Here is a 13,839-nt window from a genome sequence, read left to right on the forward strand (position 1 = left end):
CTATAATTTCTATAATTAAAATTCATAACCATAGTAATTCTAATAATGCTCCATTAATCTGAAATAAACTCAAATAATAGATGCTGATTCAGATTCTCAACAAGTCTAATCGAATTGGATATTTACATTACTAAAATATTTGGCCACTACAATTACGAAGAGCAAATTTCTCTTTCCTCGTATCTACTTTTTCCATTCACAATTTGGTCAGACTTACTACAATCGGTATACATTTCAAGATGTTGTGTAGTAGTATTATGTATCATAATGCTCTTTCAAACTTTAATTTGTCTGATACTAAGTAGGGGGAATCAGGTACATTTAAAACTTCAAAGCTAGAAACATCAGTGTACATTTATTAAAGACAAGGATGGAAAATTGTTTTTCAATGAAGGACTTGGGACAAAATATTCTATGTGATAAGAACCAGGATCTACATAGATAGATTGTAGAAAATTTTCAGTTTTAGTCAAAGTACATATATTGACAAAGTATTTAAACGCTTTGATATTTATGATTTCAAGAAGGTTTTTTGTTGTTGTTGAGATAACAACTCAAATATTCAAGATAATATTCAAATATAAAAGGATATTATTTGTCTTTGTAATACTATTTAGAATTAAAATATTTGTATTTATTTTAGAAATGTGTTTCTTCTTTTAATATTAGGATGTTAGGTCAATAAATATAGACATTTGAAATGAGTAAAACTATCCAATCTATATAGGGGGTCACTGTCCTAAATGAGAGAGTCATTTGAAAAAGGGTTTACCAGGTTTTAACATAAAACTTGTGTTAAAGGTTTTCAAGTCATGTTAGAAAAGAATGGTCCAATCCAAGAGTGGGGGTGAATTGGATTCTATGACACTTTTAAAAATTTTCAGAGTTCTTAGGATCTTTATTTCAATTCAAACTTTTCTAATATGAATTTTCAAAGAAGTTCCTTAAAGACTTGTTAATGAAAAATGAGTCCTATATACTTTCTTGATTAATCTTTAATAAACTTCAAAGTTAAGAGCAATCAATATGCAATACTTTGATTCAATTTAATGAAATGTTGTGCATACGAACATGTTAATCAAGAATGATCCCTTTAACACACAACCAAGATGTTACTCAAAGTAAAAGATAAGGGTAAGAGAAAATTGCAAAAGTCTTTTATCCTGGTTCAGCCACTCCACATGTGACCTACATCCAATCCTTAATCATAACCTGATCAACATTTGTTCCACTATCTTAATGAAGAAGTTTTTCAAGCATACCACACATGCATACACTCCTTCATTCAAGATAATCACTTTCTTGACCCCAAGAAAACACCATTTGTAGAAACCCACTACAAGAATTCCTTACCACTTGAGACACCTACTCAAGATTTACAATTATTCACAAAGAATTAAAGGAACAAATTCACCTGGAAACTGAACAAATCAGATAGTGAACTCAGAAGCAAATCTTAATCTTTCTCTTTCCTAGAATGTGATGATGATGATGATCTTTTGTCAAAGCATTTCGAAAACGTTTTACTTCTTGGTTTCACAAAGAAAACACTCCAAAAAGGTCACAAAGACTTCATAATAACGTTTTTCTCTTTTTGATTCTCTGTTCTATGTTGTTCTGAAGTTTCAAAATGTAAGAACTATTTATAACATTTTCAGAACCAGATAATCGATTATTTTAAAGGATAATTGATTATTTTGTTCTTCATGATTTCTGGAAATCAACCAAGAATAGATTAATCGATTATTTTACAGGATAATTGATTATTCCAAAGAGTGATTCCTGGGATAATCGATTATTTCACAAATAATCAATTATTGCAACAAGGCATCCTTTTTACCTGTTGCTGGAATAATCGATTATATTTAATGATAATCGATTATTTTGAGTCAGTTTTCAAAAACTCTATTTATGTCTCAAAATAACTTTTCAAGTTTCTAACTCATCATCATACTTACTCTTAGTCAGATTAGATAAAGATTAACGCATGCACAAAGCACACACATGCAAAATAAGCTCAACAAAACAATACAACTTATGAGCTACTCCTATTAGACAACATAATAGCCATATTTTCTTCTTCTTTGTTTTTGACTTGTTGATGTCCTTGGTCAGCTTTGATCCACACTTTATTATCATCAAAACCTTCATTCTCCAGGTTTGAGTTGATTCACCACTCCATGAATCTCAACAATGTCCCCCTTTTTGATGATGACAAACCATACAAGCCATTTTGTTTTGCAAACCAATATTTCCCTGCAAAACAAGCTCAAAAATCTTTCTCCCCCTTTGGACATCATCAAAAACAAACCAATATGTATTTGTCCAAATTACACATGTATGAACTTATGCACAATACTCATTTAAACATATCATAGGCATTGTTCCAATCAATTAATACCAAAAATTTGTGATCAGAAAATGTCCATATTCATCAAGTGATCTCTAATCAACATTGCACAATCAATCATCCAAAACAAATTTATCAAATCATTCCAAACACAATATAACAACAATAAAACTTCACATTTCATCAGAATATAAATTGTTCAACAAAATAAACCAAGATAATTATTATGAAATTAAACGAATTATAACCCAATTGAAAAACAGAAATTTAAATTAAAATTCTGAATTCAAAACAGAATGCTAAAGAACTAAAATCACTCCGAGTCCTCCGACATCCCAAGTTGAGCCTTAATTCGGTTAATCTCATGATCAAGGTTATCAAACCGATCAAGAATACCCGAATAAATCGACTCGTGCCTCCTAGACATCTCCATTACCGCATCAAGCTTGTTAATCATAATTTGCTCAAATGGAGAGAATGCTTTAGGAAAAGCATAAGAACAGCCTTAAAAGCTCAGGGTAATAGGGTCCTTCTAACTCCAAAAACTTCCCAAGTTCCTGGTGTTCCAAGAGAGGAGGAAAGTTAAACCCCTCATTCATGAACCATTCCAGCTTCAAGGTCTTCAGAGGGATGATTCTTCTACCCGCATACCATTCAAAATAGTACTCTTGGGTCTTTTCATCAGTAAACCATATTGAAATGGGTTGCTCTGTTTGTTCCCCATGACTTCTAGCTTCTTTGGCCTTTTGGAAGATGAAGCCATTGTTAGGTTAAAGATTGGTTCTTTGGTGGAGATGAAGAAGATGAAGGAGATGAAGAAAGTTAGGGTTTGAGAGTTGAGAGAATGTTGATTTATGAAAAATAAGAGGGTTTAGAGGTTATAGAAGCCCTAGCACGGTTTTGGGGTAGAGGAAAGGTTCCACAAATGAAGAGTAGTGGGAAGTTGAAGGTTGGCACGAATAAAACCGTTCAAAAACCGTCTAGAAAACCAAGGGTCGCGCAAATAATCGATTATCTATACAAATAATCGATTATTTGTATCAGTAAAATCCTTTAAAAAAAACCCTTTCTGCACTAAATAATCGATTATTCCAGAGAGTCATTTCCTCTAACTTGCCCAGATAATCGATTATTTCCCAAATAATCAATTATTCCAGAGACTCTTTGTATTCTTGCTTCCAAGATAATCAATTATTGCCCAAATAATCGATTATTCCATAGACTTCTGGAATTCCTCTTCTCCCAGATAATCGATTATTTCCCAAATAATCGATTATTCTACTAGGCTCACTTATAATAATCGATTAAATTTTAAAATAATTGATTATTCCAGAGAAGTTTTTGCTTCTCTTATTTCTAACTTTTTAAACCATTCCTAAACCATTTCAACTCTTAAACTTCTCTCTTTTATGCATCATACAACAATGTTTTACACATACATCAACCAATTTTCAACCAAACAATCAATCCCAAGTACACATTCACAATCAATTCAAACAAGACTCATTGATTATTCCTAGTTCAATTCTTAATTGATTAAATCTTTCTCTTGGTAGAGGTTTTGTAAATATGTCAGCTAATTGTTTACTAGTTTCAACAAACTCTACAACACAATCATTTTTCTGAACATGATCTCTTAAAAAGTGGTGCCTTATTTCTATATGTTTTGTCCTAGAGTGCAAAATTGGATTTTTGGTTAGATTTATTGCACTTGTATTATCACATCTCAAAGGAATTTTATTCAGCTCAGTTCCATAATCTCTTAGTTGTTGTTTCATCCAGAGAATTTGAGCACAACAACTTCTAGCAGCTATATATTCAGCCTCAGTTGTACTTAAAGCAACACAAGCTTGCTTTTTTCTATGCCATGAGACTAGCGCACTTCCTAGTAGGTGACAAGTACTACTTGTGCTTTTTCTATCAAGTCTACACCCAGCATAGTCTGAATCTGAGTAGCCTATCAGACTTAGTGAGACCCCTTTTGGATACCACAAACCTACATTAGTTGTTCCTTTCATATATTTAAGAATTCTCTTTACAGATTTCATGTGAGATTCTTTTGGATTTGCCTGAAATCTTGCACACAAGCACATAGCAAACATTATATCAGGCCTACTAGCTGTCAAATATAAAAGTAATCCAATGATACCTCTATACTTTGAGTTATCAACAACTATGCCTTTCTCATCCAAGTCAAGATTGCATGTGTTTGATATTGGTGTTGCAGCCTCCTTACACCATTCCATACCAAACTTCTTCAACAGTTCATTGCAATACTTGCTTTGAGTTATGAAGATCCGATCACTCATTTGTTTGATTTGCAACCCCAAGAAGAATGTAAGCTCTCCCATCATTGACATTTTAAATTCATCTTGCATGGTCTTAGCAAATTCTTTGCATAGAGAGACATTAGTAGATCCAAAAACAATGTCATCCACATAGATTTGAACATACATTGTATCATTTTTAAACTTTTTCACAAATAATGTATTATCTACTTTCCCTCTTACATAGTCATTCTCAATCAAAAATTTGCTCAGCCTGTCATACCATGATCTTGGAGCTTGTTTCAAGCCATAGAGTGCCTTTTTAAGTTTGTACACATGATTAGGATACTTAAAATCAACAAAACCTGGTGGTTGCTCCCATACACTTCTTCTTGTATCAAATCATTAAGAAAAACACTTTTCACATCCATTTGATAAAGCTTGAAATTCATTATAGAAGCATAAACAATAAGTAATCTAATGGATTCTATCCTTGCTACAGGGGCAAAAGTCTCATCATAATCAATTCCCTCTTCTTGATTATACCCCTTAGCCACTAACCTTGCCTTATTTCTTATAATAATTCTTGATTCATCAAGCTTATTTCTAAAAACCCACTTGGTTCCTATAATTGGATAATCAGTTGGTAATGGCACTAAATCCCATACTTCATTTCTTTCAAACTGATTTATAAAAGTTCCTCTTGCATAGCCATTAATCAATGTTCATCTTGTAGTGTTTCATCTATATTCTTAGGTTCAACTTTTGAGACAAAAGCCATAACATTACAAATATTCTTGATGGCTCTTCTAGTTGACACTCCCTTACCAATATTTCCAATTATATTTTCCATTGATAAGTCCCTAGAAGTTTTCCATTCCTTAGGCAATTGTTCACCTGTATTCTCAGTGGTTTCATTTGATTCACTCTCTTTAGGCTTTTCATTAGGTTCACTTTCTAATGGAGGTTGATCAAGCAAATCAGTCAAGTCTTCTATTTCAGTTTGCTTTGTCTCTTGTTTGTTAGTCTCATCAAACACAACATGAACTGATTCTTCAATAATTAAAGTTCTCTTGTTATATACTCTATAGGCTTTGCTATTTGTAGAATATCCTAAAAAGATTGCCTCATCAGCTTTTGCATCAAATTTTCTAAGTTGCTCTTTGTCATTGTTCAACACAAAACACTTACACCCAAATACTCTAAAGTATGAAATATTAGGCTTCCTCCCATTATAAATTTCATAGGGTGTTTTCTTTAGTATGGGCCGGATCACAACTTTGTTTAACACATGACAAGCAGTGTTAATAGCATCAGCCCAAAAATATTTTGGTAATTTGGTCTCATTCAATATAGTCCTTGCTAATTCCTCAAGAGACCCATTTTTCCTTTCAAAAACCCCATTTTGTTGAGGTGTCCTAGGTGCTGAAAAATTATGATAAATACCATGCTCCTCACAGAATTTTTGGAACATTATGTTTTAGAATTCACCTCCATGGTCACTTCTAATTGAGGTGATGTTTGTGTTCTTTTCATTTTGAACAAGCTTGGCAAATTTCTTAAAAGCATGAAAAGCTTCATTTTTGTTTGCAAGAAACATAACCCATGTGAATCTTGAATAGTCATCTACAATAACTAACCCATAGTAGTTCCCACCTAGACTCATAGTTCTTGAAGGACCAAACAAATCCATGTGCATTAATTGTAAAGGTCTAGTAGTTGAAATCTAATTTTTGCTTTTAAAGCTAGCCTTCACTTGCTTGCCCTTTTGACAAGCATCACATAGTTTGTCCTTGCTAAACTTGAGTTTAGGTAATCCTATCACTAACTCCTTTCTACTAAGTTTGTTTAAGTGATCCATGTGAATATGTGCAGCTCTCCTATGCCAAAGCCAAATATTGTCTTCTTTGTTTATTAAGCACTTGGTGTTGGAAATTTCTATTGAGTTCTCTAAGTCAAGCATGTATATGTTGTCAATTCTTTTACCAATGAATCTAATTTCTTTTGTCTTTTTATCACAGATCAAGCAACAAGTATTATCAAATTCAATTATAAAACCTTTATCACTAAGTTGACTTATACTCAGCAAATTATGTTTCAGCCCATCAACAAGCAATACATTCTCAATCAATGTTAGGGAGGAGGAGTTACCAATGTTACCATGACCAAGAATTCTCCCTTTGTTGTTGTCACCATAAGTAACAAACCCTTCATTCTTCAATATCAGACTTGATAATTTTGAAGGATTGCCGGTCATATGCCTTGAGCAGCCACTATCAAGTACCATAATAAGCTTCTGGCTCTCAAGCATTCCTACAACAAAGATCAGAAAATTGATTTAGGTACCCATATGAAGGGTCCTTGATGGTTAGTTCTCAGCCTTTGGCTCTTTTTAAATCCAAAACATTTCTCCATTTGGAACTCCACACTTCCTAGAGTAGCAGTTCCTTATTGTATGACCTTTCTTACAACAATAATAGCAAGTTGTTTGTCTAATAAAATTGCCTTTGTATTTTTTGAAAACTTGGTTTTTCTTAAAAACTCCTTCTCTTGATTTTAATGGCATGTTCATGCTTTGATTAAATCCAAGTCCACTTCTATCAAAAGTATTTCTTTGCTTTCCCAAAATGATATTCAAATTTTCATTTCCATTTGTGAACTTTGCAAGAGTAATTTTCAAATCAGCATTTTCCTTTTCCAAAGTCTTGCAATTTTCAAAAACATATTTTGAAGAAGAGAAGGTTTCACAATGAGCTTCATTAAAGTTCAAAATAGTTTGAAGATTGTATGCTCATTTTTCAAATCCTCAAGCTCTTTTTCAACTTTAATTAAAGCATTTTCATACCATGACAGCTTGTTTTTAAGCTTTGAATTTAAAGCATCTAATTTCACAGCCTCTGTGAATTTGAATGAAAGCTTCTTGGAGTTGATCATAGTCAGATTAGATTCAAGGTCAGAATCACTTACTATTGTGTCTCGATCAGCTCCAACCATCAAACACAAATTTTTCTCTTCAAATTCAGATTCATCACTTGTTGTGCTTGAGTCATTGTCTTCCCAAGCAATGTAGGCTCTCTTTCCTTTGCCATTTTTCTTCACTTTCTTTTCCTCTTATTGCTTCTTTAAGAGGTTTGGACATTCAACTTTTATGTGTCCTGGTTTCCCAAACTCAAAACAATTGTAGGAGGATGTACTTGCTTCCTCTTTCTTGTTGGTCTTCTTGTTGAACTTGTAGGGGGAATTCCTCTTTTTTCTTAGGAATTTTCTGAACTTCTTCACCAGCAAGTTGAAGTTCTCTGTTTCAAAATCTTCGGAGCTTGATTCTTCATGTACTTCTTTGCCTTTGACTGATTTCAAGGCTCTTAGTGACACTCCCTTGCCCTTTTTGTCTTGTTGTTCATCTCCTTAAATATAAGTAGCTTTTGCTCATGCTCTCTTAGTTTTCCAAAGAGAGTAGCAAGGGTCAATGAAGTCAAGTCCTTTGATTCTTCTATGGCAGTCACCTTTGCTTGCCATGATCTGTCCAAACATTGCAGCACTTTTAGATTTAATTCTTCTTCTTCAAATTTCCTGCCAAGATCAACAAGGTGATTTATCAAGTGTGTAAATCTCTTTTGAAAATCAGAAATTGATTCACCATTGTTCATTCTCAACAATTCATATTCTCTTATGAGAGTATGCTTTCTAGATCTCTTTACATCACTTATTCCTTCATGAATGACTTGCAAAGTGTCCCACATTTCTTTAGCAGATTTGCATTGAGAAATTCTAAAAAATTCATCAATAGACAATGCAGATGTAATGATGTTCTTTGCTCTATAGTCATATTGGGCTCTTTTTCTCTCATCATCACTCCACTCATTCCAATGTTTTTCTCTCTTCTCATCATCATCTTTGGTCATAGGGATATAAGGTCCATTTTCAATTGCATCCCACACAGCAATGTCAATTGCTTCAATGAAAATTCTCATCCTAATTTTCCAGTAGACATAGTTTTCACCATTGAAAACAGGAGGTCTATGAATAGACACACCCTCACCATAAAGTAGGTTGCTATTGGCCATTTTTGAAATCTTGAATAACAGTCAAGAACCTTGCTCTAGATACCAATTGTTAGAAAAGAATGGCCCAATCCAAGAGGGGGGTGAATTGGATTCTATGACACTTTTAAAAATTTTCAGAGTTCTTAGGATCTTTATTTCAATTCAAACTTTTTTAATATGAATTTTCAAAGAAGTTCCTTAAAGACTTGTTAATGAAAAATGAGTCCTATATGCTTTCTTGATTAATCTTTAATAGACTTCAAAGTTAAGAGCAATCAATATGTAATACTTTGATTCAGTTTAATGCAATGTTGTGCATACAAACATGTTAATCAAGAATGATCACTTTAACACACAAACAAGATGTTACTCAATGTAAAAGATAAGGTGTAAGAGAAGTTGCACAAGTCTTTTAACCTGGTTCAGCCACTCCACATGTGACCTACATCCAATCCTTAATCATAACCTGATAAAGTTTTGTTCCACTATCTTAATGAAGAAGTTTTACAACCATACCACACATGCATACACTCCTACATTCAAGTTAATCACTTTCTTGACCCCAAGAAAATACCCCTTGTAGAAACTCACTACAAGAATTCCTTACCACTTGAGACACCTACTCAAGATTTACAATTATACACAAAGAATTAAAGGAAAGAATTCACCTGGAAACTGAATAAATCAGATAGTGAACTTAGAAGCAAATCTTAATCTTTCTCTTTCAAAGAATGTGATGATGATGATGATCTTTTCTCAAAGCATTTCGAAAACGTTTTACTTCTTGGTTTCACAAAGAAAACCCTCCAAGAAGGTCACAAAGACTTCACAATAACATTTTTCTATTTTTGACTCTCTGTTCTATCTTGTTATAAAGTTGCAAAATGTAAGAACTATTTATAACATTTTCAGAACCAAATAATCGATTATTTTAAAGGATAATTGATTATTTTGTTCTTCATGATTTCTGGAAATCAACCAAGAATAGATTAATCGATTATTTTACAGGATAATTGATTATTCCAAAGAGTGATTCCTGGGATAATCGATGTAGACCCCTAAAATTGTCCGGGTCGGAAATAAAGCTTGAAGACTCTCGAAGACTGAAGGATAATCAGCCAGAAGGACTCCTCGAAGGCCCTAGGAGGGTTCTCTGTAGGTCCAGAGGTCTTAGAATAGCTCAAAATAAAGAAGTGGAGGGAAAAAGCCCAATACGGCCGTACTGAACTCAATACGGCCGTATTGAAGCTTCAATACGGCCATACTGAAGTCAGTACGACCGTATTGACACTTCAATACGACCGCGGCGAACTCAATACGGGCGTATTGAAATTTCTGAACTTCAATACGACCGTATTGAACTCCAATACGACCGTATTGAAGTTCAAAAATTTCAATACGGCCGTATTGGCCCTGTAGGCCGTATTGCGCCTATTCCCTATAAATATGACGTCATTTGGACGTCCAACCACACTTTTCAACATAGTTTGAACCCTCTCCTTGAGTATTCTGGGGTTTTTGAGCAGTGTTCTGCCCTAGAAATCACTCGGAGAGTTGATCCGACGAAGTTCTTGAGCCCCGAGCCATTTTGCTTGAGGATCGAACCAAGTCGAGGGGAAATCTTTTTGATTCCCTTAGTTAAAATTTTGTTCTAGGAGAGCGAGGAGCGGGCTTGTAGAGCGTGGGAACGCCAAAACGCTTCCCAGTTCATTTTTTATAAAAAGCACGCTTCAAGAGGTTTCCCTTCAATCCTTCCTTTTACTGCTTTCTGTGTGCATATTTAAACTGTCATCATGTAGATAGTCAATTTATAATTGTTTAGAATAAATAGGGGTAATTTAGTAATTTTATACTGTTCTTTTAAAAAATAATCTGTCATAGAGAACCCGAAAGGGGCGCCGTGGGGTGCTAACACCTTCCCCACGCGTAACCGACTCCCTTACCCAACTCTGGTTGTAGTGGCCAAAGTTGATTTTTAAATCAATTGCCTTATCCCTTTTTCCAATGTTTTGAGTAAAACATTGGTGGCGACTCCACGAACCCTCCTTTTATGAAAACCACTAATCCATGGAGGGTCCCGCTTGGGATTAATATGGATTAGTGAGCCTTTTAATAAAATTGCTCGTTTGACGAGGTCTCAGTTTGAGAATAAGTCATTCTAGCAATCCACATTTTTCAAACAAATAAACGAGTCCAACCATCCTTCGCGAATGCCGAAAGCCCGTTTCGGGCCGGTGGCGACAGATGGCGACTCCACTGGGGAAGCCTCGAGAGTCAGTCCCATTTAGTGACAGATTATTTTTAACAAATAATAGTTAAAATTACTTCATTACCCCTTGCTTGTATTATAATATGTTTTATTATATGGCTTTAAATAACTGTTGTATGTTTAAATTCCGCAATTGTTTGAAATAAAAACTGCACACAAACCTTTGCACACAACAGTTCCCTCTATACCCGGGGGCATGAGTGATTAACCATAGGGAGTGGATGTTAGTACGGCCGGTTGTCGAATGGGTCTATAGGTGCCCGTAGACCGTTGTCGGAAAACATCACTCAAGGTGATAACCATGAACTTGAGTCCGACGGTGCGTTGGAACTTTCCATCGACCTACGACGAGAGGAATTGGGTCCCTATAATGGGGGCACCTTGGGGGCCTTTGACCAAGTGAGAACAGTTAGATCCTCCTTGAATATGCACTTTTCTGCAGGAGACCCCTACCTCGTGATTCGCTCGTGACTGTTCGTGGATGAGTGAATTGTCTGTGCATTGACTATGTGACATTGTATGAGCATACGTTTGCATTCTTTAAACATACAACATCCTTAGTAAAATAAAAATAAATAGAAATAAGGATCTTCTAGTGCATGGTGTTAACATCTACCCTCATCACATTCATGTAGGCAGTTTCCCTTTTCACCCAAAAAATACAAAAATACAAAAAATGATATTTACCCAAACCAAGCAATATCATGCATCATGTTAGGAAAATCCCAAGAAACATGATAATGTTTAGTTAAATAAACACTATGCATGCATATTCATCTCCATCATCTCATAACATGCATTTTATTGTAGATCATGGAGGGATCTAGGGGATTGCAAGGGCAATTAAAGAAAGTGGACTTCTTATTATACCGTGCCGAGAGGTTGGATCACCTCTGTACCTTGATGCCACGAGAGGCTCGTTTGGAGTTTGAAAAATCCTATGGACGAGTTCTCGACTTGATGAAGATTTGTGTAGATCCATCCTTTCTGAGAGCATTGGTCCACTTTTGGAGTCTCGATCTACATTGTTTCGAGTTCCCCCAGTTTGACTTAGTTCCTACTCTCGAGGAGTACGAACTCATGCTTCGATGGCCCAAATCAACAGGGGTCTATATTTTCCATGGAAATCATGTGGCCGTAGAGAGAGTTGCCACTCAAGTCAAACTACCGCCACGATTATCTGCTTTAGTGGGGAACGGCAGTATCAAGGGTTGGAAGCTTGCTATGATTGAAAACCACCTTTCTTCTTTGGCTGATGAGGGAGATTGGTTAGCTTTCAACAAGACTCTAGCGTTAGCCGTGTTTGGGATGATCCTATTCCCCTTTCACGCTAACACAGTGGACCATGCTGCTATGGACGCCTTCTTCGCTTGGGACGTACATATGAAGAGTCCCGTGCCTGCCATTCTTGCCGACACCTTGCTTTCTGTCAACTTATCTCAACAGAAGCAAGGGAAAACTATCCGATGCTGTACCTCCTTGTTGTATGTGTGGGGCATCACACACTTTTATGCCTCTAGTCATATGGGGTCTTTGCCCGACCCTTTGAGAAGTTTTTCGAAGATCCCCGTACGCCGCCGGTATGCTTCCGAGTGGAAGGAAGAGATGGAACAGTGGAGTATTGAGCACTTCACGTGGGTTTGTCCTTGGTTCCGTCCAAGCAATGTATTAACAAGATGCGGCAATTATCCAAGCGTACCATTAATGGGCCTCAGAGGTTGCATAGCTTATTCACCTAGATTGGCTATGAGGCAACTCATGAGGACTCAAATTGTTCTTACCAAAGAGGAGCTTGGAGGGTTGTGTTTCTCCTTTGATTCCGAACATCAGAGGGACATGCATGCTGTCATTAGAGCGTGGGAGAAACCAATCTATGAGGGAGATCGCGAGCTTGGAAAGCCTCGGGTATCCGCCTCCACCGACTACGAGATATGGAGGAACGAGAGAGGGGTGCCTCAACCATCCACCTCTTGCGCAACCACAACCACAAGGAGGTTAATGCAAGAACAAGTCGACGCCTTGACCAAAAAGCTGGAAAGTATGGAAGCTCAAATGAGGTTTCTTGAAGAAAAAAATGAAGAATCCAGTTTTACTATTGATGGTCTTCAAAGGCAATGCAAGAAGAAAGACCACGAGATAGAGCGGCTCAAGGACGAGTGTCCTAACCTCAACGAGGAGACTACGCGGGCATCCAAAATGCCAAAGATTGAACCGAGTAGTCAACTCCAAGAAGTCAATGCAAAGATAGCACACCTGGAAGCCGAACATGCAAGGCAGGCTCAGTTGATCAAGAACATGCAAGAAGATCTGCTCTTGACTCGATCCGATGCACAACAATGGCGGGAAGTTGCTCAACAACAAGCCGCAAACCTTTCCGATTTCCGCAAAAAGGAGAGAGAGGGACTAGCACAAATGGCTAGACTCCGAGAGGAGAAGGATCGAGCCGAAGACGAGCTTAATGAGCTACAGGCCATGATCAACTACTATACTCAGAAAGCGAAGGAGGCTCAGAAAATCAGTGACGATATGAGCCAAGCGGTCCATACACAGATTAAAGCAATGGGTCGTCACATCGAGGAAGCCGAAGATGAGTGGCAAAGAAACATGAACCCGCCTGTGGGTTTTTACCGGCTTTTCTCTTATTGTAAAAAATTACTTCAAAGCATTGTATAAAAAGTTGTACACTTTCTTCAATGAATAAAATCGAATTCTTGAGATTTATCGCCTTTGCATCTCATAGTCATTCATTTGCATTTATCTCTCCCGGTAATTTAATAATAAATGTTAATAAAAAGAAAGAAATAATCAATGCGTATGTTCAGAATGGATCGCACGCCGTTGGTCATTAAATGCAAACCAACAACTGCGCAAAGCGAACACACGACGACGCCGTTGTTGGTAATCAAGACA

The 13,839-nt window shown here is 36.2% G+C and overlaps 1 protein-coding gene across 1 annotated transcript; it reads left to right on the top strand.

Moving 5' to 3' along the window:
* The first annotated feature begins 9,697 nt into the window (after window positions 1-9,697).
* LOC145951852 (uncharacterized) lies at window positions 9,698-13,606 on the top strand. The gene is made up of 2 exons (XM_083063985.1): window positions 9,698-10,397; window positions 11,740-13,606. The coding sequence occupies exon 2, from the start codon at window positions 11,743-11,745 to the stop codon at window positions 13,600-13,602; it is 1,860 nt and encodes a 619-aa protein (XP_082920111.1). The 5' UTR covers window positions 9,698-10,397; window positions 11,740-11,742; the 3' UTR covers window positions 13,603-13,606.
* The last annotated feature ends 233 nt before the right edge of the window (window positions 13,607-13,839 follow it).

This window comes from Cajanus cajan, chromosome 9 (genome assembly GCF_000230855.2).
Source record: "Cajanus cajan strain Asha chromosome 9, NIPB_CcT2T_4, whole genome shotgun sequence".
Lineage (NCBI taxonomy): Eukaryota > Viridiplantae > Streptophyta > Magnoliopsida > Fabales > Fabaceae > Cajanus > Cajanus cajan.

Excerpts from the sequence above, each read along its gene's own strand:
- LOC145951852 (XM_083063985.1), top strand. The coding sequence starts at position 11,743 with ATGGAGGGATCTAGGGGATTGCAAGGGCAATTAAAGAAAGTGGACTTC.